Below are 26,667 nucleotides of genomic sequence, written 5' to 3'. Positions count from 1 at the left end.
AAAAGCTGCCAAAGATAACAGTGACGGATGTACATCGTCTGGCCAAGACAAGTAGCAAAGCACCGACCTCCAAGTTGGAAAAATAATTCAAACTTTGTCTCCAGTTACCTTTTCAACTATGAAGGTAGGCAACTTGGCTATACCTATCAGACCAGACAAGGACGTTTACTCAAAGCTGTAACGTAGTTTAAGACATGCTTTTTACAGTAGTTAGCTGACATTATGATTGCTCATTCTTTTTATTCCAAGCAGTTTCGAACAGGGACAAAGTGACAGGAGAAGTAAGCATAAGGGCTTGCTGCTACAGGTCCATGAGGAAAAATGAGAAACCACACAGTTTGAGTGTAGGGTGAAAAGTCAGCTGTTTGTGACACTACATGCTGGTTACACAGTCAGAGATGAAGCCTAGTCTAAGAGGCATTGCATTAAGAGGCATTGCTTAGTCTAGGACAAGGCTTAACCCATGTCTATTAAACCGTTCTTAGTGTAGTGTTTGTAGAGATACTGGGGTGCAAAATAGCAAAAACATAAATAACAATATGGGGATGAAGTAGTTGGGTGTGCTATTTACAGATGGGCTGTGTATATGGACAGTGATCATCAGTATTCCCTAATAGCCAGTATAGTAGGTGGTCTTGTCCTATTACACTTTGACTATATACAATTATTTAATTTCAGGTGGTGTCAAGTATTGTTTAGATTTGCTAACCACAGCGGCTGCTTTGCAGAAGTACACTCTCCAGTGCCCTTCTTGAAATGTTCCCTAACCTCTCAGTTCTCCAGATAGAAGAGGCATACAAGAACTTTGACTCTCTATCCAAGCCATTGATCTGCTTTTAGTCAACTCCCACTTTGGAAAGGTACAGGTGGGGAGCCTCCTGTCTTACCAGCAGCCTCCAATCACTATGTGACCATAGTTCACCATAAGGAGACACCACCATTCCCTTCACTGCCCCTGGATGGCTACAGACTGGAGAGCAACTTTCAAGGCTGCACATTTGTGCTCAGTGAAGACCAGCTTCACATAGTCTCTTCAGGTGAGAGAATACATAGAGACCCAGTGGTGTTCTCACTAATTAGAGAAGGGTGACTGGTACTACTTTTGTGTACATGCAAAATAAAGTTCTTAGGCAGGAAAGACTAAATAACAAGGGACAGGCTCCTTTATCTTTTAATTTAAGAGAAACAAACCAATATCTGTCTTTGCAATTAATTAATCATTTAAAATATTCAGTTACATTTTTCTGTTCTCTTGTCACTGTAAATAAAAACTAACATTTTGTTTGGAGGATAAGCAGAGGTGTTTTATCAATAAATGGACTACAGGGTGTTAGACAATGTGGATGGTCACAGCAAAACAAATGGACAGATGCATTGCAGTAGTAGCTCATTGCTCCTTGGCCCATGCCTTCACAAGAGACCCACACTGGTAGTTTTGTAAGGCAAGCCACAGCCCAGATGCAGTTGATGCTTCCCATCAGTGACATGAGGGTCTCCTTGTCATGGTAATATTCCACTGGAATAGCAAAGGTACTGCTCCCTTCTTCAGACGTCGAAGCCCACTAGAAGGTTCAATGAAATCTTATTTTCCTAACTTTCAATAAAGATGCCGCACCAACTAATAACGTTAACGTCGTTAGCACTAACTTTTGCTAGCTAGCTAAAGAGAGAACACAGTCGAATTACAAAAATCACTAACTGAACGGATAAACTGAATTTTCAACAAGAATGATAAACGCTATATAAATATGATTATATTAATATACTGAGGTAATGATAAAAACGAGGCTAGTACTGTACGGCTACAATCAGGCTTACAGGAAGCTATGTATCGGGTAGGAAGTTGAGCGGAAGTGGGCGTTGCTACGTTGTGCAAAATGTCTATTAGTTGAAACTTAAATGTCTGCATATGAATGTTTTGCTCATCGATCCTTCAGAAGGAACAAACTTTCAGATTGACACAGACAGGAAATATGACAAAGCATTCCCGCGCTAAATAATAACTTTTCTGATGCGTGAATTAATTATGAATGGACGGATTTTAAAGGGGAAATCGATATACGAGCGATCAGAAGGATAATGGTGATTGGTCATTCCGTTATTGCGTCTCTGAATAGCCAACCAATGGGCTTAGAGGTCTCACCCGGTTGTTGTCGCGGGAACTTTATGGAGCTATGAACACAAAACACTTGTTAGCTGCTACTGTAGTATAACAGTTTGTAAACCACCAGCCATGCATGTGTAGCTAGTTATACATGCATCACACTGACTGAATATTTCGGTGGAGTGCAGATAAGATAGCTAGCTAGAAGACACTGTTGCCAGCTATAGCTAGGTGGCTAACGCTAACTAAAGCCAGTTAGCTAATCAGCTTAGATAGCTAGTTACCATGCTAGCTAGCTACAACCAAATCATTTTTATAACTGCTACAATTGTCAAGGCTAGCTACCTAGCGAAATACACTAGCTAAATAAGCAAGCTCGACAATATTGTGAAACTACACCCACGTTGGTTGCCTAGGTAACTAGCTAGTTAGGAAGTTAATTAAAGGTTGAATCGCAAACGTCTCACTATTATTATCCTGCCACTGTTATCCTCCCATTTTTTGGGGCAAGATACAGGTAGCTACCCTAGCTACCTATCACCTTTGACTGGAATCATGGCACATCGACTGACGAAAGATGAGCTTGATGAACAGTTCGAGCAGTTTTTGAAAGAGGTGAGTTTAACGTTACTGCAGACACGATAGCAGCACTATGTCTGCAATTCTGTGTGTTCATAGCTAAAGTTACTCACTAATGACGGCCCTTTATGTCCACACCAAAGATATTGATAACCAGCCTTTTCATCTGTGCCCATACTAATATGTATTCACCCAACCAACTAGCTAGATGGCTACTTGAACCTAGTCACCATTGAATTGTATTCAGTCTGTCTCAGATGACTCAGTGGATTTGGGTGGCAGTGCTATGCGCTCCAGTGTTCTGGACAGCTTGGGCAGAGCCTCTCAGAAACCACCACCAAAGAAGACATCAGCTGCCCCTGTGCCGTGGTGGCAGGAGGATGACAGCGAAGAGACACCTGGCAGAGGTAAGCAAAGCCAGGGATGTGTAGATTGATGTGCTTCAGTTCAGTTAGGATTCTCTCTCTCTCTCTCTCTGCGTGTGTGCGTGTCATTGGTTCATTCTCTGTGTATGTGTCTTTGTGCTTGAGTGTTTCATGACATGCTGAAAGGTTATATCTGTAGAGGGACACTGACTATGTGCTGATTTCTCATCTGCTCTGTAATTCCTGGAACATCTGTTGCATTTAATTTCAGCATCATAACATGCCCATAACCTGTTCCCTGCTGCTACTCCCCTGATATTTGTGGTTTGACTCCTTTCATGAGTTCATCTTTGATTGGTTTACATCAGTCGACTCTTCATGACGCATTTGTATATCAGTCTTGTTGTTCTCTAGCTGTCTGCCCCCCCCACCTTCTTCTCTCCTTTCTCTTACATCTCCTCTTTCCTTCCACCTGTCCCCAGCAGAGGCTGCCAAACGCAGGTTCACTAAACCCAAAAAGCCCCAGCAGCAGGCTGTGGTGAAAACTCAGGAGGATGAGAGTGAGAGCAGCCCAATGAAAAGCACCCCTCAGGGTATAGGAATCACTACTGTAACCCCCTAGTTTCTTAGGGCCACCCAATGGCACATTGTCTCCCCATCATTGGTGTTAGTACAGTGACATGCTGCCAACCTTCACTTTCTCTTATTAGCTTTAGTCCTGCCCTCTAACCTCTCCTTTGCTATATATATATTTTGCCTTAGATCTTCTCTTCCTCCAAGCTAACCCTTAAGTATTTCTAGCTCACATTTAGTAGTTCTCTCCTTTTGCCCACCTACTCTTTGAGGGTGTCCCTTTCACTGAGATCCTTTTATTTGTGTGTACAGAACATGATTCCTTTCCATGATCTACTCTTATCTTCCATTGGTTAGCTGTCACAGTGGAAGCCCCCACAAGGCCCACCCCCAAACCTCGCAGCAAAGCTCTGGATAGGCTCAGTCAGCTGGACCTGGTCCCTGGAGCCAATCAGGATGCTTCTTCTCACATTGCTGCGGGGCCGGAAAATAACAGCCCAGAACACGACTCCTCCCACTCTGCCAGGCAGGGGAGCCCTCCCATGAACGAGAGCTCCTGTAATGCATCAGGAGAGAGGAGTCCTGAGGAGAGTACCTCTCTCCGCGACACACCAGTGGACAGTCACAGCAGTAATAGTGACTCACAGAGTCTTGAAGAGGGTAAAGTCGTAGTAGCTAGACTAGATACAAATCCCCAAAACCCTGGTAGACTAGTAGTTAGACTAGTATGGTATAATGATAGTAGCTAGAGACAGATCCAAACCTGCTGCCCTGGCAGACTAGAAAGTAGAGGCTAGAAGTGGATATTCAACATCATATGACTGCTGTAGTCTCGTGTTGCCACACTTCCCAGACCTGTATCCACATTACAAAGGTGGAAATCAAGGTTTTTATGACTTAAACCATGATTAACCATGATTTTTGTGAAATATGGATTTAAAACATTCTCTTTACTCTCTTTGTCTCCTTGTCACTAATTTTCATATTTATTCATTTTGTTTTCCTCTGCTAAGGGAACAGTGTAAATTAACAAATTAAATGCATAGCTTTGGAAAAAAATAAAGAACTTTCTGGACCTCAAGGGCAGGTGTTATGGTTACTGGTGCTAAATCCGGTCGTGTTCTGTCACCGCCAGACAATTCAGTGTGTCGAGGTGAGCTGTGAGCAAACTATTTTACCGTTAGTTTCAGCGCTTCATTTGGGCAAATTCTTTCACTAGTAAAATGACTCCCAACTGCTTTTACTAGTCTAACTCTGGAGAGCCTGACATTAGCTCTTGTTTTGTTTTTATCATAACCAGCTCTTGTTTTGTTTTTACCATAACCAGCTCTTGTTTTCCATTCTGTAAATGTCACGATGATCATTCAGTGCTGAAATGGAAAATTTAGGCATGTTTTGCCATGGTGAGACTTAGGAAAAGCTTCTTTTTTTTTATCTTGACAGCTATTTATATTCCAAAACCATTCGAATATTTATGAGGATATGGAGCTTTTCTATAGTACCCTCCCTCCAGTAGACTGACAGCAAGTGGTTGTGGAGCTGAGATCAAAGTTAGCTCTACTGCTCTGTCTTCTCTCTTCTGTGTGTGCTGTTCCCCTCTTAAATGGACTGCATGGCCTTTGAGGGGCTCTGCAGGCCTGTATACCCCAGGAAGTCAATCTCCTGCGAATGATAAAAGACAGCTAATGAGCTACATTACCATAGTGGAGTTTCAAACACGGCCTGGAATATTGACAGCTTGGTGTCCACATGGAAGGACTCCTTTTTTTTTAGCTCTTTAAAATAATATATATTAGCTGTCTGCTGAGCTGTCTGACCACAATAAGGCCAATACAACAACCACAGGTCCTTTTTCAATTCAGGAAGTAGCCTAAAGCAAAGAGCAATTTCTGTTTCCTGTAATTACCTGAATTGAACGGTCCATTATTTTGTTGTTTTCCAGGATTGCTGAGATCTGAGAAGACGTTCTGTAAGTCTCTGAGAAGATCCCAGCCCATCCAGGAGGAGGAAGAGGAGCTGCATCATCATGGAGTAGAGAGGGGTTCGGAGGAGGAGGAGGGGGCAGAGCCTGTCATCTTCAGCAGAGACAGTCTGGAGCCTGAGGGTGAGTCTGCTCCGGAGGGATGGATAGATACTCTCTCTATGATGTCACCAGATCTAGCTCAATCCATTGCTAATCTGACATCAGGGTAGTGACATTAAAGCAGCTGTACGTGCCAGCTTTAAACTATTTTACTTTAAACTCTTTGAAAGTAGCAATGGTTGAAACATGTCTGTCTACCCAGACTCTGTGATGGCGTCCGGACCAGGTCAGAACGCTGCAGTTGGTCTTGGTCTGGGCATGGACAGCCTGGAGGAGGAAGAGGAGAAGGCCCGCTTCTTTGCCCACCTGGAGGGAGGTGTGTCCTCCACCATAGACTACTCCAGACTCAACAAAGATCTGGATTCCACCAGCGCCTCCACCACCGCTACCACCCTCAGGTATCTACCACACTCCACGGCGCTCAGGGGGATGTTGTCTCACAATGGTCTCAGATTGTTTTTGCGTTTCCACTTTCGAGTGGTTAAGGTTAGGACTTTGTGAAGACAAGCTGATCCTAGATCTGTAACTAGGGGCACCTTCACTCCGGAGCATGACGCTCCAGGCCTAGCTGTAGCTGCCTTTTGAAGCCACTGCTGGGGTTGTCCCAAGGAGACCCTCAGTGTTGCAGACAGTGGCTGGGTAAGGTCATTACTGTCACTCCCAGTGTGTGATCTGTGAATGACACTTGTTCTGCTGTTTCTCCAGGAAGGCAGAGGCGGCTGTGGCTGGGGTCGATCAGAGAGAGGAGGAGACAGCTATGGAGTCTGACCGACTCTCCCTAGGTAGGACAGATGCACTCATAGAATTAGGAATTATAATAATAATTGAATAGGATCTCTATGCTCACACTACTCCAGACCCTGCTTGGTTCAATAGGTTTTGTTTTCTTTCAAATACTTTGAAGTTGGAGGGGTTGCGCTTTTGGGACGATTCCATTGGTTCAATTGCAACATGCAAGCTCAATCAATTGCCGTTAAGGTATTTGAAAGGAAACAAATCCTATTTGAACCCAGGTCTGTTGTCATTTACAGTGGCACTCTGTCAGACAAGTACTTGCACATACCTCATCTGCATGATTGTAGCTCATCAGTGAATCTGTCATTCTGTCTGTGCCTGCTGCAGCCTCCCCCCACTACAGTGAGGATGAGGACTTTGAAGATGAGGTCATTGAGAAGGTGAGACTAGGTTTTATGCGAGTCTGATTTGAAAATTTAGTCATTTAGTAACGCTTTGTAAGGGAGTGATTTGAACCAGAAGTTTAAAACCGAAAGTTGGATGTAATTGCATCATTTAGAATTGCCCCATGATGAGTTGTAAGCAGGAGTCGTTTGTGCTGCTCACATGCTAATCACTCTGGGTTTAAAAAAAGCCACAGTTTATAAAGGTAATAAGGCATTCAGCAGTTATCCCAGCTCTCTCTCAAGAGGTAGAGTGAGAAGAAGGGGTCTTTAATGGCAGGTGTGCCAGGTCTTGTCTGTGATTGGCTGAATATGTGGTGAGCGACTGACTGCATGGCTCTTCTGTTTTGCTCATCTCGTTTGTTCTCTCTCCCTTTTTCTTTCAGGAGCCTAAAAGGCCTGCCATGCTCACCAAAGGTATTATAAACCAACATCCATTTTTCTTTTCTGGGTCAGAGTGGGTTTTTAATTCAGCACAAGTATGTGTTTCATGTTTTATTAGCCGTATGTACTGCATACACATGGTTTACACCGGCCAACCAAATGTTTACTTGCAGTTATCTTCTCGACAATGCAGCAACAATAATAAAATAGAAAAATACGAACCTAAAGTAAATGGCTCTGTAGAATAGAATGAACATTTTAGCATAAGTATAATACAGGAAGGCACAATATAGTCCAGTATTTACATGTGTTTGGGGACAAGGGCCAATTGGGAAGCAAGTCTTTGTGTGTGTGTGTGTGTGTGTGTGTGTGTGTGTGTGTGTGTGAGTGCTGCACGATATACGAAACTTCGGTACTTTTTCGATACTAGAATTCTTGTTACTTTCGGTACTTCTGTCAAATGTGTCTCACGACGTCTACTGATTGAAAGAGGAAAGTCTGTTTCTATCAGCACAGCCGATGTTCCTATCAGCACAGCCGATGTTCCCTTGTAGCTCGAGAGCACTGTGCCTGCTCCTCTTACTCATTGCTAGCATGTCCTTAGGAATCACTGCACTTATGCTGCACAGAAGGTAACACTTAAGTAATGCAACAAGAAGTTAACACTCAAATAATTTCAGTGTTGAAACGGTTAATTACTGTTCACAAAACAATGTCCATTACAGGCTAGAACACTTTGCAATGCAAGAAAATACCGGTAGCTTTCAGCTTTGTAGGCTAACTTGCCTTGCTAGCTTACAGCTGACGCTAACATCAATTCACTACCCTGGTACCTTGTTTGTGATATGAAAATATTGCTGGCTTCAAAGCTGATTCTCCCCAAAAACTATCCATTCACGTCGTCTTCCCCACCTCACGTCTCTCCCAGTCAAGATCATTTTTGCTTGAGCCTTATGGAAAGCCTTCTGTGTCTTTGCGTGTCAAAAAAGATACACGTCAGATTTTGACACGCATTGCCTCGAACTGACTGTGTGTGTGTGAATGACGTCATGGGTGTTAAAAGAGACAGCCCACACTTTTCTAAAATAAATGCAAATGTTGTTGATCAGTACAATAAAATAAATCCCAAATGGAAGGGAAACAGATTGTTTTTCATCTGTAACCCATGAAATCAGCCAAAACAAGTTCAATAACTTAATACATGCACACACACTTATTGCTTCATCTTATTGCTTATCCAGTTTAGTTTTCTGTGACTGGCTAATACGCCTTCTGTTTTTGCTGTGGTATCGACTATCGTGATTGTATCGAGCATTGTGATACTAGACCTTGTATCGTGACAAAACTAGTGTGTTGTGTACAGAGTATGTATATACAATGTCTCTGGTTCCTCTAACAGTACCCCTGTTTCGCAGGCATGTGATTTATTCCTGATGAATCATTTCCTGCTTTTATGACACCGTCCTCTATTCATTCAGTATTGAAACTGACCTACCCCTAAAATCAATATTCTATTTGTCCTGATCACATAATTTCCTGGTGTAAGTGTCCCTCCATGATTCTCTGGACTCGACCGGTGAACTCCTGCCCCCTGGAGCGGACAGTGACACCAACGAGGAACCAGGGAGGAACCAGGGAGCAGAGTCCATAGAGACGGCACTACCAGGTGAGACCAGACTAGACAGACTATCAGTCAGGTCCTACTGGATGTAGTTATGTACCCCTAGACACTTATGTGGATTAGGTTTCATCTGTGTCAGTTTGGTGGTGGCGGATGATGGTGAACCTGGTGGTGTTCCTGTGTGGTCTGTGTAGCCCAGTCGTATGGCCAGAGTGGGGCCAGTGAGATGGAGGCTCTACAGGAGGCCTACAGACAGATCAGGAGGCTCTACAGGAGGCCTACAGACAGATCAGTGGCTCTCTGGAGGACTCAGACCATCATCACCACCCTTCATCACCAGTCAGGAAGGAGAGGAGGAGGAAGAGCAATCCTATTGCTGTCTCTCCCTCTGTACCTGAGCTCTCCAGAGGAACACTACTAGCACCAGTCTCCACCACAGAGTCAGGTTGGTCAGTCTCCACCACAGAGTCAGGTTGGTCAGTCTCAAACACTGATATGTCTGTGGTGAACCTGTCAAGTAAATAGACTATGGTTTTCAATTCAAACTAACTGCAGATCCACACATGTCCATCCATATTCTGACAAGATGGTACATTTGAAGTTGTAAGATTGTGTTGAGGTGTTACAAATGGACTTGAATTTCTGATTGATTGATTGATTAACTTCAGTGTGTTTTCTCAGAGCTGCCCACTGCAGAGGAGCTGATGCGTCCCATCCGACCAGACAGCATAGACGACACAAGAGGCTTCACTCTGCAACCTGCTAGGTGAGTCTACAGCTGTCTGTCACAGGGCTGTAGTAGGGAAGGACAACCGTCACTCTCTGGAAGGTACAGAATGGAGTGGATAGATGTTAACATGAGCTGTGTGTTCACAGTGGGACCCAGTTCACCTCAGAGAAGACTGGCCAGTCCTTATGCCATAGATCCCGTGAGTCAAGCCCAAGACGCTCAGCAGAGCCAGACACTCCTCCGGCCTCCCCAGGCCCCCGTCCCAGAAGTATAAGAGAGGAGGTACAGAGGCTGATGAAGCAGGATCAGAACAGCTCCTCCCCTGAGCTGACTTCCACTAACCCCAGCAAGAAGAGAAGCCAGCAGGTAAGGGCCAGGAATGGAGCCCTTGTTAATAAGCACTAAACCCTACCATACATAACCACACTGATTCAGGCGTTCACACCTACCTGAACTGTTTCCACATTACATAGCCATTGCTCCGACATTGCTCATCCTAATATTTTATATATTTCTTAATTCCATTCTTTTACTTTTAGATTTGTGAATTGTTAGTGACTACTACACTGTTAGGAAGACAATAATTTCACTACACCCGCAGTAACATCTGCTAAATATGTGTATGTGACCAATAACATTTGATTTGCATCAAAGGTGATTATCATTTACAATGTAGATGGTGACATGGCAATGATTTGTATATTGACAATATATTTGGCATAGGTTCCTGGACGCTCTACGGTACCTGGTCCCTTCACATCCTCGTTGAGGAAGCCTTATGTTGCCCCTGGCAGAGGTAGAGTGGAGAGTAAACCATCAGCCGTGGCCACCAGGACCTCTGGAGCAAGGAAATCTGGTCCTACCAGACCTGGGGCTGTAGCCAAGCCCCCCTCTCCTCTAACCCAGAGGAAACCTCTCAGCCAGACAACATACCAGAGCCTCAGCCCCCTCCTCTCAGAGACAGATAAAGGTAGGAGAAAAAGAACTCCTCACACATTGACAACCAAAGCTAGTAGGTGTAGTGTAAGTGTGCTTAAAAAAAGATATGTTGTAGAGTTAGAACTATATCTAAGTAGTATAGCACATAACAGTACTACAGTATAATACATAACACTAACATTTACCACATGTTGCTGTGTGGTTGTACTCCTGATCCAGACTGTGGTGGTCTGAGGGTAAGCAGTGAGCTGGTGGCAGGTGTTCAGTCCTTCGCTGCCTTCCTCCAACAACAACATCGGATGGAGACGAGAGGTCGCCAGGATACCAGTCACACGGTCTCCTGGGAAACCAAAGGTCAACAGGAAGCCAGCCAGACTCAGGCTGAGTGTCCATCAGAGAGGAAAGTAAGTCAACATACTGGAGTAGTTTTTCAGTCTGTGGTGCATCAGTGTGCTGCAATTACTTTTCAGGTAAGTATGGTATTTTTCTCCATTCACCTGGTCATATGATAGGGGTGTGACTTCTACTTTGTTACGTTATCTAACTCAGCTGATAGAGCAAGGAGCAATCAGCTATCATAAGTCTGATTGACTGATTTCAGTTTGGATCTTATGTAGTGTGCTCATACCTGGATGAATATAGCTGTCAATTATTGTTGCCTTCTTGGTGCCGAATTTCACAACATCTTTGTTTGTGCAATATTTTGGCCTTCAATACACATTCAAATGCTAGCAACTATCCATTAAAAAAAGACTCTGACCATGTGTTACCCCTCTGTCTGTCAGAGTGAGCCCAGGGAGGAGGGCAGGTCTGGGGAGTTGGAGGAGAGCCCCCTAGTGTCCAGGCTGAGACTGCAGCTAGCCCAGAGGGGGGGAGAGCTCCACACCAGAGAGGAAGAGCTACTGCTGCAGCATGACACAGAGGTCAGCTCACTGAGACAGGAGAACTACCTCCTGCAGAGCAAGGTAAAGGGACACACACACACACACTATTACATTCACATGGACATTCATATCTCTAAAGAGCATAGTTCCATCTGTTTGGCCACCTGTGACTTCCTACATCCTTCTATTGTAACAGAAAAGAACATGTTCTCCATGACTGTCGGAACAGTTTAAAAGCCCTACGTCAGCACTCCTGTTGCTATGGCACTGCTCATTTTATTTAGCTGCTTTGTGTGTCTGGCTTTTGTAATACTGTTATTCAAGCTATTGAATAAAGCAGTTGTGAAGGACCCAGCTGACACAGGAGCAAAATAAAATATTCCATTAAACAATAGCATGTTATCTAAGATATCTCTGCCATCCACTGAAGGCCAGTTAAATTAGCTCAAACTGTATTTTGTGAACTCAAAACCGTAGTAGATGCATACATCACTCGTGTGTTATTTGTGATGTGTACTTGTGAGTCTTGTCCCTTGTGTTTCAGCTGCACAGTACAGAGGAGGCCAACAGCAGGAAGAAGGGCCGGTTGGGTCGCGGTCTGGACGGGCCTTTGGACCCCCTCACTGAGGGCAAACTCAGACTGATAGAGAAAGAGGTGAAGGAACAGGAGACCATCATCCAGGGATACCAGCAGGTCTGTACACGTCTGTCTACTCTGTGATTGCTTGGCCGTCTCTCTTGGTCTTTACTCTTCCAGTCTGTGTTTTAAGGAAACAACACTTGAATGTACTGCATTTGTTCAGAGCCAGGCTGGCGGTGACTCATTGGCTTTGAATCCATCCCAATTACCCGGAGTCTCTGTGACTGCAGAGGTTATATGTATACAGGCCACTGTTCAGGGTAATGGAATTCCTCTGTTCACTGACTTAATTCCAGGAGGGGGTGTGGGTTTGTAACAGGTAGCACAGTTGGCCTTTTTTCCTCCAGATTGTGACCAGCTTAGAGATGTGACACTGTGTGACAATAACACTGTCTGATAACCTCTCATAATCACAGAGCCTACAGCCGAGCTCCTAGAATCAGTGGCTACAGTACACACACCACCAAGGTGGAACTGTAGCAGTTCTTAATTAGGCATGCTGAATGCATTCCCTCATCTCACAGCTTCTAGTCATATTCCTTTCTAGTTTGATCTTATGTCGGTTACATGCGTAGAACCGGTATTTCTGATCAAACTAATTTACCCAGATGGGCCTATAGTTGAGACATGTGATTCTCTCTCCTTGCGGTGTGTGTGGGTAACAGGAGAATGAGAAGTTGTACCTGCAGATGAAGGCTCTTCAGGCTCAGAGTAAACTCAATGAAGAGGCCATGTTCACAGAGAACCAGAGGCTGCTAAACGAACTGGCCCTTACCAAGTGAGTTGACTCATACATATGCACAGACACGTACCTATCCACGTCATTGAATGTTAACACTGACGCTTATTTATGCCCAGGGAGCAGATGAGCAACTCGCCGAGGACTGTGGGTAATGTAGGCTGTGTGGCCCATATTCAGCGCATCACACAGCTGCTGGGCCAGATGCAGGCAGCACAGGTGAGTGTTCAGTCACGTCACACAACCACCTCTAAAAGGAAGGTCTTGATGTTGCTTTGGAGATTAAACAATCAACTCATCTTAAAAGGGAAAGACCAGTCTCACCTTTGTGTGTGTGGTGTGTATGTGTGTGTGTGGTGTGTGTGTGCGTGTGTGCGTGTGCGTGCACGCACAGAGGACTGAAGAGAGACTGGTGGAGGAGACCCACAGGCTGAAGCAGGAGAAACAGGCCCTGGAGGTGGACCTTGAAATGATGAGGAAAGAGAGAGACCTGGCCAAAGCGCAGGTCGTCTACACCTCAGGTTAGTGCGTGAGAGACATGGAGGCTTGACTGTGAAATCAAACCTCTTGTTTCTACTCCCAAAGGACAATGTTCCCTGTTTCAAATCCAGTGACTTTTCCAGACGTGTGGTTTAAACCTCCTTTAAAACTTCCCACTGTTGTGGTTGACAGTCAAGTGGAGCTCTGACATGCTGTATTGTCCTTGTCTCTGCCAGGGGATAAGACCTTTGAGCTGCAGGTGGCAGAGAACAGGCATAAGGAGGAGGTGTGTGGTCTGAAGAAGAGGCTCCAGTGGTATGCTGAGAACCAGGAGCTGCTGGACAAAGACTCTGCCAGACTGAGGGCTGCCACCGCAGACACACACAAACTCACAGAGCAGGTAGGACCCCAAAGCACAGAGCAGGTAGGACCCAAACGCACAGAGCAGGTAGGGCCAACTTGACCTTATTTGAGAGTGTGTATTGTATTACTGTCATTTCCTGTAGGTCAGTATTTTGAATGAACCTTTGCTCTTCCAATCAGGTGGAAAAGCTGAAGATGGAGGTGGGGAAGAGAGCCAATCAGAGTAAGACTAAAGAGAGAGCTGGAGATGCTAAGAGGATACAGGACCTAGAACGACAGGTGAGTCAGTTGAGAAATATTTCCTGTGTGTGTGTGCGTATCCCTGAATAGCGGCATACCTCTCCTTTCTCTCGTGACTCATGCCATATTTCTGTTCCCCCTCTCCCAGGTGAAGGAGATGGAGAAGATTCTCAGACAGAGGAACCCTAACTCCCTCCCAGCGCTCATCTACGCTGCAGCCAACGCACCTGCGGTGGATGAGGATGGAGGGGCCAAGAGCTCCCCGCCCACTCAGACCAGGGCCCTATTGGAGCGGCGCATCCAGAGGCTGGAGGCGGAGCTAGAGAGCCGTGACGACGAGGCCAAACGCAGCCTCCGAGCCATGGAACAGCAGTACCAGCGGATTAAGGTCTGTTCATACTCTCAGCTGAGTGGCACTGTTATGTACTCATACAACCCTGTGTTACCATTCCCTGTCACTAGCCCTCAGTCCTGTACCAATTAGCACTCTACACATACTTACAACGACTTAGTCACAACCGCTTCAAACTGCCACTTAGAACTACCTGAAGATGTTCATCCTCAACACAAAACACTCTGAATGTCCTCTCTCACACAAAGGAAAGATAAGAACAGGGTGATCCTTGCTGTTCCCCCAGTTATCTTCATGTCTTTTCAGAGAGGGGTCAGAGGGCAAGTTCCAACAGCCTTGTACAACACTTGAATTGACAGTTCTGTCCGACTCACGGTGGAGACCTTGGGGATGTCAGTGATTCATCCTCTGTATAATAGTTGTTGTCATTTCCAAATGTGTGATGTCATTAGTCTTAATGTTTCATTAGACCAACACTGACCGGGGGGGGGGGCTTTTTCCTCAGGAGATATGTTGTGAGATTAATAAATTGTATCAATGGAAATAAATCCCCTAAATATAAAAGTATACTAATGTACAGTGTGTGTGTGGTTGTAGCTCCAGTATGAGCAGCAGATCAGTGATCTAGAGCAGCGGTTAACCCAGAAACACCCGGTCCAGACCGGGTCACCTGGGGTCTGGCAGGCCCAGGTCTGCTCCCTGCAGCAGGAACTGGAGCTCCTGAAGGAGAACCATCAGAGTAGAGGGAGAACCCTACAGGCTGAGGTCCACTCCCTACAGGAGCAGCTCACACAACAGGCACAGGTAGACCTACCACTCTCTTGTCTACCTTCCTTCTTGTCTACTTAGCCCACCTAAGAGGAAATAAGTCTCAGTAATTCATCCTGGGTAATTATTTTACATGTATGTAATGTTACCTGGAGCAGGTGTATTTTATTTAAATAAATCAATTAATCAGTCTACCACCGAGCCAGAGAGAGCCCCCCAACGCAGCCCGTCCCGACACCAGCGCCAAGCAGAGACGGCCCTGGGGGTTCGGATAGAGAGACTCAACCAGGAGCTGTCAGCCAAGACCCGCAGCGTCCAGGAGCTGAGCCGCACCGTGGAGAGACTCCAGAGGGAGAGGAAGACCATGCTGTGTGGCCCTGGCCCCAGATCAGAGGGCCGTGTTGGGCCTGGGGAGGCCAGGCGGCAGGCGTCCGGGTCCAAAGGACCCATGGTGGTGGCTACCCCAGGGGAGAGGGGAGGCACGGTGGGAGAGACTGCAACGTTCCCTCCCACTCAGGATGAGAAGGACTACCAGCCCACAGCGTTCTCTGGGAGCCACATCTCAGAGGTGCTGCAGGAGAGCGAGGGGTTAAGGCTGCGTCTGGAGCAGCTGGAGCTGCAGAGGGACAAGGAGAGGGTGGTACTGCAAGCTGCAGCCGCACAGGCCCAGGCCGAGCTGCGCAGGTATGTAGACACACACACACACACACTCATTTTGAATGATTTATTTAGACCCACAATAAAACCTTTCAGTACAAAGGACTCCAGTAGTTCAGTGGTTGTACAGGTGCCTGACTCATTGGTAGAAAGTTGTTCATTGATGCAGCTTCTATAAGGCTTTTCACAATTGTGTACCAACACAGTTTCCTCCATACAGACATACTGGAATATTCCTGCACAGCTTACAGCCATGTGCTCATTGTTGATCTTGTAATATGAAGAAATAAAACTTGATAACGTTTTAAGCTAAACGATCTGATCTGTTTCATCAGCCTCATTGCTTTTTAAATTGTATGTGCAGCGGTTGTATTTATTTTGGATCTATCGTCCCAGAGTCTGTTTTGAAGACATTTTTCAAGCCCTGGAGGGAATTATTTTTTATAAAGGTATAAAAAGAATTTGGTTGTAATTGTAATGTTGCAATATTTTATAAACTTCCAGAATGGCCAATCATCCTTCAGGAGAGCCTTAAAGGGGCAGGGTTGTATTTTGAGACCGGCTTTAACATGCAAGGAAGCCAATAAGCAGAGTGTAGCTTACATTTCTAAATCAAATCAAATCAAATTTTATTTGTCACATACACATGGTTAGCAGATGTTAATGCGAGTGTAGCGAAATGCTTGTGCTTCTAGTTCCGACAATGCAGTAATAAAAAGCAAGTAATCTAACTAACAATTCCAAAAAAAACTACTGTCTTATACACAGTGTAAGGGGATAAAGAATATGTACATAAGGATATATGAATGAGTGATGGTACAGAGCAGCATAGGCAAGATACAGTAGATGATATCGAGTACAGTATATACATATGAGATAAGTATGTAAACCAAGTGGCATAGTTAAAGTGGCTATCTGATACATGTATTACATAAGGATGCAGTCGATGATATAGAGTACAGTATCAACGTATGCATATGAGATGAACAATGTAGGGTAAGTAACATTATATAAGGTAGCATTGTTTAAAGTGGCTAGTGATATATTTACATCATTTCCCATCAATTCCCATGATTAAAGTGGCTGGAGTAGAGTCAGTGTCATTGACAGTGTGTTGGCAGTAGCCACTCAATGTTAGTAGTGGCTGTTGAGATAGAAGCTGTTTTTCAGTCTCTCGGTCCCAGCTTTGATGCACCTGTACTGACCTCGCCTTCTGGATGACAGCGGGGTGAACAGGCAGTGGCTCGGGTGGTTGATGTCCTTGATGATCTTTATGGCCTTCCTGTAGCATCGGGTGGTGTAGGTGTCCTGGAGGGCAGGTAGTTTGCCCCCGGTGATGCGTTGTGCAGACCTCACTACCCTCTGGAGAGCCTTACGGTTGAGGGCGGTGCAGTTGCCATACCAGGCGGTGATACAGCCCGCCAGGATGCTCTCGATTGTGCATCTGTAGAAGTTTGTGAGTGCTTTTGGTGACAAGCCGAATTTCTTCAGCCTCCTGAGGTTGAAGAGGCGCTGCTGCGCCTTCCTCACGATGCTGTCTGTGTGAGTGGACCAATTCAGTTTGTCTGTGATGTGTATGCCGAGGAACTTAAAACTTGCTACCCTCTCCACTACTGTTCCATCGATGTGGATAGGGGGTGTTCCCTCTGCTGTTTCCTGAAGTCCACAATCATCTCCTTAGTTTTGTTGACGTTGAGTGTGAGGTTATTTTCCTGACACCACACTCCGAGGGCCCTCACCTCCTCCCTGTAGGCCGTCTCGTCGTTGTTGGTAATCAAGCCTACCACTGTTGTGTCGTCCGCAAACTTGATGATTGAGTTGGAGGCGTGCATGGCCACGCAGTCGTGGGTGAACAGGGAGTACAGGAGAGGGCTCAGAACGCACCCTTGTGGGGCCCCAGTGTTGAGGATCAGCGGGGAGGAGATGTTGTTGCCTACCCTCACCACCTGGGGGCGGCCCGTCAGGAAGTCCAGTACCCAGTTGCACAGGGCGGGGTCGAGACCCAGGGTCTCGAGCTAGATGACGAGCTTGGAGGGTACTATGGTGTTGAATGCCGAGCTGTAGTCGATGAACAGCATTCTCACATAGGTATTCCTCTTGTCCAGATGGGTTAGGGCAGTGTGCAGTGTGGTTGAGATTGCATCGTCTGTGGACCTATTTGGGCGGTAAGCAAATTGGAGTGGGTCAAGGGTGTCAGGTAGGGTGGAGGTGATATGGTCCTTGACTAGTCTCTCAAAGCACTTCATGATGACGGATGTGAGTGCTACGGGGCGGTAGTCGTTTAGCTCAGTTACCTTAGCTTTCTTGGGAACAGGAACAATGGTGGCCCTCTTGAAGCATGTGGGAACAGCAGACAGCAGACTGGTATAGGGATTGATTGAATATGTCCGTAAACACACCGGCCAGCTGGTCTGCGCATGCTCTGAGGGCGCGGCTGGGGATGCCGTCTGGGTTAACACGTTTAAATGTCTTACTCACTTCGGCTGCAGTGAAGGAGAGACCGCATATTTCCGTTGCAGGCCGTGTCAGTGGCACTGTATTGTCCTCAAAGCGGGCAAAAAAGTTATTTAGTCTGCCTGGGAGCAAGACATCCTGGTCCGTGACTGGGCTGGGTTTCTTCCTGTAGTCCGTGATTGACTGTAGACCCTGCCACATACCTCTTGTGTCTGAGCCGTTGAATTGAGATTCTACTTTGTCTCTGTACTGGCGCTTAGCTTGTTTGATAGCCTTGCGGAGGGAATAGCTGCACTGTTTGTATTCAGTCATGTTACCAGACACCTTGCCCTGATTAAAAGCAGTGGTTCGTGCCTTCAGTTTCACACAAATGCTGCCATCAATCCACGGTTTCTGGTTAGGGAATGTTTTAATCTTTGCTATGGGAACGACATCTTCAACGCACGTTCTAATGAACTCGCACACCGTATCAGCGTATTCGTCAATGTTGTTGTCTGACGCAATACGAAACATCTCCCAGTCCACGTGATGGAAGCAGTCTTGGAGTGTGGAGTCAGCTTGGTCGGACCAGCGTTGGACAGACCTCAGCGTGGGAGCTTCTTGTTTTAGTTTCTGTCTGTAGGCAGGGATCAACAAAATGGAGTCGTGGTCAGCTTTTCCGAAAGGGGGGCGGGGCAGGGCCTTATATCCGTCGCGGAAGTTAGAGTAACAATGATCCAGGGTCTTTCCACCCCTGGTTGCGCAATCGATATGCTGATAAAATTTAGGGAGTCTTGTTTTCAGATTAGCCTTGTTAAAATCCCCAGCTACAATGAATGCAGCCTCCGGATAAATCGTTTCCAGTTTGCAGAGAGTTAGATAAAGTTCGTTCAGAGCCATCGATGTGTCTGCTTGGGGGGGGATATATACGGCTGTGATTATAATCGAAGAGAATTCTCTTGGTAGATAATGCGGTCTACATTTGATTGTGAGGAATTCTAAATCAGGTGAACAGAAGGATTTGAGTTCCTGTATGTTTCTTTCATCACACCATGTCACGTTAGTTATAAGGCATACGCCCCCGCCCGTCTTCTTACCAGAAAGATGTTTGTTTCTGTCGGCGCGATGCGTGGAGAAACCCGCTGGCTGCACCGCTTCGGATTGCGTCTCTCCAGTTAGCCATGTTTCCGTGAAGCAGAGAACGTTACAGTCTCTGATGTCCCTCTGGAATGCTACCCTTGCTCGGATTTCATCAACCTTGTTGTCAAGAGACTGGACATTGGCAAGAAGAATGCTAGGGAGTGGTGCACGATGTGCCCGTCTCCGGAGTCTGACCAGAAGACCGCTTCGTTTCCCTCTTTTTCTGAGTCGTTTTTTTTTTGGTCGCTGCATGTGATCCACTCGGTTACACTGGTTGTAAGGCAGAACACAGGATCCGCATCGCGAAAAACATATTCTTGGTCGTACTGATGGTGAGTTGACGCTGATCTTATATTCAGTAGTTCTTCTCGGCTGTATGTAAAGAAACCTAAGATGACCTGGGGTACTAGTGTAAGAAATAACACGTAAAAAAACAAAAAACTGCATAGTTTCCTAGGAACGCGAAGCGAGGCGGCCATCTCTGTCTGATACTCTATGGTAAAGAAGGATGGTAATACATTTTGTTTTGTCAAGTAAAATGGTGTTACAGAGAGAAATTGGGGGGACAAGTAACCTAAGCTTTTGGACAGGTAACCTAAGCTTTTGGACAGGTAACCTAAGCTTTTGGACAGGTAACCTAAGCTTTTGGACAGGTAACCTAAGCTTTTGGACAAGTAACCTAAGCTTTTGGACAAGTAACCTAAGCTTTTGGACAGGCAACCTAAGCTTTTGGACAGGTAACCTAAGCTTTTGGACAGGTAACCTAAGCTTTTGGACAAGTAAAAACATCTGTCCCACTTGTCCAAAGGACAAATGGCTAAAAAAGTTCATGTCAAGCCCTGCACCTAATGATCCGTTTTTCTCTGGCAGCCCACACTAATGCACTTGTCCGAGACCACCAAAAATAAACTCCCAAAAAGGGCTCTCTGATCTGAGGCTGGTGGTAATTTATAGCTGAAGCCTAAATATATCATTGCAACGCACTCATGCACTCAGAGAGATGTCAACATGATTCTCAATCCCAAATAGACCCCTAATCCCTACACACTAGGCATGCTTTTGATACATGCTTTTGATGCCATCCCATCCATCCATCCATTACATTGAAATAGTCCTCTGATTTTAAAGTCACACCAGCCTCCACTGGTATGTAATATGCAACCGTGTATGGTGGTGTTTACAGGGGCCTCATTTTATAAACGTTGCGTTAATTTCGCACTAAATATTTGCGTAAGCCATTTCTGAAACGAATGCGTACGTATACAAATATTGAGATTCATGATCTTGGCATAAGCCATACACACATACACATGCTTCCCAATAGAAATCAGACCAATCCTAAAACTGAACACATCTAACTCCGCCTGGAAACCGCCAATCATTCACCTATTATGGTGACAATAACAGCCTTATTGTTCCAGTTCATTTGGAACTATTGGAATTAGCCCAAAGCGGTTTCTAATAGAAATGGCAAACGTTTTTGCATCTTATTATACTTTCCTGTTTTTTTTATTTTTTATGAATGAGTGTCATCCCTTATTTGCATAAAATACTACTTGCCTCCTTGCAATGCATTAGTTCAACCACTAGAAATTGTGTGTCCGCATGGTCTAAATTTTACGAGGAGGTAAGCTCATTCTCACATCAACTTTAATTTTGTAAATGCCAACTTTTTGTCTGAATGCATGTTTTGTGTTTTTTTTGTACGTACGTTTTGTTGTAAATAAGGCCACAGGTGTACTGACCACCAGAGGATTAGGGTTCGATGGTATGTGATGGGGTGTCATGTTTCTACCTATCCTGCAGGGATACTACATACCTGGTTTGAGGAGTTTGTGAGGTGACTTGTGTGAACTCTTGAGTTCAACTCAGGATAACCTGTACTGTGAAAGTGGCCAGGTCCATTTCTAACGAACCTGCTCCACGGCATTTATCCTGAATGAAGTGTCTGAGCCACGAGTTGAGGATGAATTCATTCAGATTCCCAACCTCTCGCAAAGAATACGTCATCCCCTTCGTTTGAGGAAGACGACTGATTAATCAAATATTTAATCAATGTTTTTTGTTTAAAATGCTTCACATTACACATTTAGTAATGCCAGAATGCATTTGAAACTTCATGCACAGTAAAAAAGTTGGTAATACAATGATTTTATCAATAGGAGTGGGTGCTCATGCATTGATAAGCACACCGAAGACGACATTAACGATAAATAATCAAATGAAGAAGGCACTTCTAAAAGGGTCCTACTAATCACCCCAAAACAACCCAAACGTGCCTGAAACCGCTCTGGTCAAAAGCCGTGCACATTAAAGGGACTAGGTTGCCATTCAGAACACAGACAGCGTCCCTGGTCATCTGGTGTTGGCAGCACCTTGTACCAACATCTGTATGCGCCGACAGACAGGACACACTGATCTACATACTAATCACAGGTAATCTCGTTGAAGGAGGATAATTGTTTCAGCGGGGTAAACAAAATTAGCATCACACAAGCTGAATTAAATGTAAAAGGCTTTGAAAATAAAATGCTTGGTATCTGCTCAGTGCCCTGTTGACGTTTTAGAGATGCTTGTTTTTGTGAGAGATCTGAGAACAGTATTTTCAAATTTAATATGAAAAGCCTATACTAAAATGTGAAAATACTACATGTCATGTCTCAATCTTTATCCATCTTACCTCCTATATTGTTTGATGTCCTGTGGATTTGAGAAAAAAAGATGACGAGTTCAGTGGGAAAGTGTGTGTGTGTGTTACTGTTTGTAGGTCGTAGTGAATATGAAACCAGTTGTATCGGGCTGTATTGTGTTAAATGAGGAAGGGCAGCAGAGGTTTAGTAGCAGCTTGGCCTGGCTGTTTCATGAAATCACCATATGAATTATAATCAGCGTCACTAAAATACAGTCGACCAAGCCATTATTGACATCGAAACGTGAACCTGAACTGACCATTTGGGTGGTTTTGTGTTGTTTTGGCTGCCAGTTTGTGGTTTTTGTGTATTTTTGGGTACCTGTTTGTGGTTGTTTTGTCTGATCGCATGTTTGGTAATTAGTAGCACCATTCTAAAAGCCTGTTTTACACCATATCCTGATGAATTTTGGTTCATTTTGATCTCTGCATAAATCAAATGTGGCACTGACTCGCCCATGGATTGATGTTTCAGCATTGTCTCAATGAAGAGTTCAGCGTTCGGCTAGCCACGCGCAATATGCACACAGTTACAAGCCTGCTAGAGTTGGTGGCAGGCGGACGAGCAATATTCATCATACGGATTAATCAAATCAAATTATATAGCCCTTCTTACATCAGCTGATATCTCAGTGCTGTACAGAAACCCGCCTAAAACACCAAACAGCAAGCAATGCAGGTGTAGAAGCACGGTAGCTAGGAAGAAACCTAGAGAGGAACCAGGCTATGTGGGGTGGCCAGTCCTCTTCTGGCTGTGCCGGGTGGAGATTATAACAGAACATGGCCAAGATGTTCAAATGTTCATAAATGACCAGCATGGTCAAATAATAAATCACAGTGGTTGTCGAGGGTGCAGCAAGTCAGCACCTCAGGAGTAAATGTCAGTTGGCTTTTCATAGCCGATCATTAAGAGTATCTCTACCACTCCTGCTGTCTCTAGAGAGTTTAAAACAGCAGGTCCGGGACAAGGTAGCACATCTGGTGAACAGGTCAGGGTTCCATAGCCAGGCAGAACAGTTGAAACTGGAGCAGCAGCACGGCCAGGTGGACTGGGGACAGCAAGGAGTCATCATGCCAGGAAGCCTGAGCTGGAATGTGAAGCTGGCGAGCTTTAGAAAACCCTGAGTAAATCTAGCTAACATCGTATTTACCCCTCTGGCGCGCTGGGTTAGAGGATGCTAAATGATTCATGGTGGTGTATCTACCTGTCCTGCAGGGTACAGCAGCATTCAGCAGAGCAGGTGTCCTCGCTCAGGGCTGACCATCAGAGGGAGCTGGAGAGCCTGCTTACCGGCCACGCCCTCGCCCACTCCTCCTCTAAAGTGGCCGAATTGACCAATCAGGTGACCGCGCAGGAGGTAAAGGCTCACAATGGACCAATCACATGTCAACTGAAAGTTATTGGTGGTGTTCCAGGTATAACGTATCAACTGGATAAATGGGTTTGTTTTTATGAACCTTCAGATCATGGTTCAGCATCTGCGTGACCAGGTGAAGGAACTGCAGGGGACCAAGGATGCTCTGGCTGTGTCCAAGCTGAGGGAGGACACCCTACAGAACCAGGTACTTGTGATAACATTTATTGTCCTCAACTTCATCAACACACTAGTGTTGTCACAATACTCCTTATCACAGTACTTGAAGTATCATAGCAAGGAAACAACACAAGGTGACTATTTCCTGGGGAAAGCACAACATTAATGCTTGTTTCATCTCTTTATAGCTGACAAGGCTGTTGGAGGAGCTGAAGCAGGCCAGGGAGTGCCACAGCCCAGAGCTCCGACACTTCACTAGCCTGGAGAGAAAGATCCACAGCATGGAGCTACGACACACTCAGAGGGAGAAAGAGCTCCAGCAGGTGAACACACATACACACACACACACACACACACACACACACACACACACACACACACACACACACACACACACACACACACACACACAGAGGAAGAAAAAGCTCCAGCAGGTGAACACACACACACACACACACACACACAGAGGAAGAAAAGCTCCAGCAGGTGAACACACACACAGGAAGAAAAAGCTCCAGCAGGTGAACACACACACACACACACATACACACACACACACACACACACACACACACACACACACACACACACAGAGGAAGAAAGAGCTCCAGCAGGTGAACACACATACACACACACACACACACACACACAGAGGAAGAAAAAGCTCCAGCAGGTGAACACACACACAGGAAGAAAGAGCTCCAGCAGGTGAACACACACACACACACACACAGAGGAAGAAAAAGCTCCAGCAGGTGAACACACACACACACACACACACACAGAGGAAGAAAGAGCTCCAGCAGGTGAACACACACACACACACACAGAGGAAGAAAGAGCTCCAGCAGGTGACACACACACACACACACACAGAGGAAGAAAGAGCTCCAGCAGGTGAACACACACACACACACACACACACAGAGGAAGAAAGAGCTCCAGCAGGTGAACACACATACACACACAGAGGAAGAAAGAGCTCCAGCACACACACACACACACACACACACAGAGGAAGAAAGAGCTCCAGCAGGTGAACACAGAGGAAGAAAGAGCTCCACACACACACACACACACACACAGAGGAAGAAAGAGCTCCAGCAGACACACACACACACACACACACACACAGAGGAAGAAAGAGCTCCAGCAGGTGAAACACACACACACACACACACACAGAGGAAGAAAGAGCTCCAGCAGGTGAACACACACACACACACAGAGGAAGAAAGAGCTCCAGCAGGTGAACACACACACACACACACACAGAGGAAGAAAGAGCTCCAGCAGGTGAACACACACACACACACACACAGAGGAAGAAAGACACAGGTGACACACACACACACAGAGGAAGAAAGAGCTCCAGCAGGTGAACACACACACACACACACACACACAGAGGAAGACAGAGCTCTAGAAAAACACACTCCACACAGAGGTGAAAGAGCACAGCAGGTGAACACACACACACACACAGAGGAAGAAAGAGCTCCAGCAGGTGAACACACACACACACACACACACACACAGAGGAAGAAAGAGCTCCACACACACACACACAGAGGAAGAAAGAGCTCCAGCAGGTGACACACACACACACACACACACACACACAGAGGAAGAAAGAGCTCCAGCAGGTGAACACACACACACACACACACACACAGAGGAAGAAAGAGCTCCAGCAGGTGAACACACACACACACACACAGAGGAAGAAAGAGCTCCAGCACACACACACACACACACACAGAGGAAGAAAGAGCTCCAGCAGGTGAACACACACACACACACACACACACACACACAGAGGAAGAAAGAGCTCCAGCAGGTGAACACACACACACACACACACACAGAGGAAGAAAGAGCTCCAGCAGGTGAACACACACCAGCAGGTGAACACACACACACACAAAGAGCTCCAGCAGGTGAACACACACACACACACACACACACACAGAGGAAGAAAGAGCTCCAGCAGGTGAACACACACACACACACACACACACACACAGAGGAAGAAAGAGCTCCAAGAACACACATACACACACACAACAGAGGAAGAAAGAGCTCCAGCAGGTGAACACACACACACAGAGGAAGAAAGAGCTCCAGCAGGTGAACACACACACACACACACACACACAGAGGAAGAAAGAGCTCCAGCAGGTGAACACACACACACACACACACACACACACAGAGGAAGAAAGAGCCGCTGCAGGTAAATCCACCCACAGAAAGAACTTTGAATAACACACAATGACCAAACACTGAACATTAACACATATGCCCACGGTGCCTTCCTGCAGGTGATGGGTCAGACTCGGCTGGTGGTGGAGGCTGAGCAGCAGTCTGAGGTGGAGCGTTGGAGGAGGCTGGCTCAGGGGAAGACCCGGGAGCTGGAGGTCTTCCGTCTGGAACTGGACTCTATCCTGGACGTCTTGAGAGAACTTCAGAGACAGGGAGTGGTCATCCCTGCTCCGGACCAAGCTTCTGCTGTACCCTTCAGCTGGAGGACCTGAAACATGGGACATAGGCTCTTTCTAATTACTTACATATCTGTCCTCATCTTGTCTGATCTGAAAGAATTGACCAGGCGAAAGCCAGCTTAATGATGAGCTTCCACTATTTAAGTATTCTTTTGTTCAGTGCAGATAAAGGGGAGAAGGGGGATTTGTAAGCAATTGAGAGCCAACTCACACATCCTTTAGGAGAACCCATCATTGTGCTGAACAATCAGGTTATTTATTTTTGTAGATTTGTATGTTTATACTTGATTTTAAATGTATTTTAAGTTATTCAATGTGTGTTAGAAAAATATTTTGTATAATTTTTTTCCTGTGTGTTTTGAATTTGTAACAAGTAAAGCACAAAGATAAAACATCTCAAAGGTGAGAAACAAATTATTCAAATTCACACTTTGAAATTGGTCTATTATCCCCAAGATGACTGTTATTGGTGACTCCAGTTGTGGGTTGTTGCTAAACATTAGCATATCATCAAAGCTCCTTAACATGTATTACCATAACATCTCACAAGAAATGGGTGGCTGTAGTTATTCATGGCAGCAAAGCATTTTGTTAACCCAGCCCAGGTGTCACAATAATGTTAGGTTTATTCTTCCCTGTTTCAATCCTTAAAATTAGAGGATTGAAACGGCATCAAACACATCAGGG

General features: G+C 45.5%; 1 protein-coding gene across 4 annotated transcripts; it reads left to right on the top strand.

Moving 5' to 3' along the window:
- On the top strand, positions 1 to 26,376 carry cep162 (centrosomal protein 162). Of its 4 annotated transcripts, XM_042309832.1 has the most exons (30): positions 8 to 124; positions 776 to 1,037; positions 2,622 to 2,719; positions 2,931 to 3,090; positions 5,564 to 5,725; positions 5,907 to 6,102; positions 6,410 to 6,486; positions 6,827 to 6,879; positions 7,269 to 7,299; positions 8,813 to 8,932; positions 9,082 to 9,119; positions 9,152 to 9,359; positions 9,569 to 9,653; positions 9,764 to 9,983; positions 10,341 to 10,587; positions 10,776 to 10,960; positions 11,342 to 11,521; positions 11,985 to 12,134; positions 12,746 to 12,858; positions 12,939 to 13,038; positions 13,214 to 13,340; positions 13,536 to 13,699; positions 13,843 to 13,941; positions 14,051 to 14,290; positions 14,852 to 15,058; positions 15,213 to 15,706; positions 23,158 to 23,299; positions 23,406 to 23,504; positions 23,665 to 23,799; positions 25,801 to 26,376. In XM_042309832.1, exons 3-30 carry the CDS (start codon positions 2,660 to 2,662, stop codon positions 26,011 to 26,013), a joined length of 4,305 nt encoding a protein of 1,434 aa, XP_042165766.1. In that variant the 5' UTR covers positions 8 to 124; positions 776 to 1,037; positions 2,622 to 2,659; the 3' UTR covers positions 26,014 to 26,376. The 4 variants fall into 4 exon arrangements, with proteins under 4 accessions (XP_042165762.1, XP_042165766.1, XP_042165770.1 ...); XM_042309828.1 differs by having other exon boundaries at positions 1 to 1,037; XM_042309836.1 differs by lacking the exons at positions 8 to 124; positions 776 to 1,037 and having other exon boundaries at positions 1,062 to 2,719; positions 9,152 to 9,332.
- The last annotated feature ends 291 nt before the right edge of the window (positions 26,377 to 26,667 follow it).

Source organism: Oncorhynchus tshawytscha, linkage group LG03 (assembly GCF_018296145.1).
Source record: "Oncorhynchus tshawytscha isolate Ot180627B linkage group LG03, Otsh_v2.0, whole genome shotgun sequence".
Classification (NCBI taxonomy): domain Eukaryota; kingdom Metazoa; phylum Chordata; class Actinopteri; order Salmoniformes; family Salmonidae; genus Oncorhynchus; species Oncorhynchus tshawytscha.
The sequence above is the reverse complement of the archived record's forward strand: the minus strand, read 5'-3'. Positions and strand labels throughout refer to the sequence as shown.

What these genes read in the sequence shown, in the direction of transcription:
- cep162 (XM_042309828.1), top strand. Translation starts at nt 2,660, where the DNA reads ATGGCACATCGACTGACGAAAGATGAGCTTGATGAACAGTTCGAGCAG. An exon ending in TCATCCAGGGATACCAGCAG is followed by an intron (nt 12,135 to 12,745) that starts GTCTGTACACGT and finishes TGTGGGTAACAG; the next exon opens with GAGAATGAGAAGTTGTACCT. An exon ending in GCAGGTCGTCTACACCTCAG is followed by an intron (nt 13,341 to 13,535) that starts GTTAGTGCGTGA and finishes TGTCTCTGCCAG; the next exon opens with GGGATAAGACCTTTGAGCTG.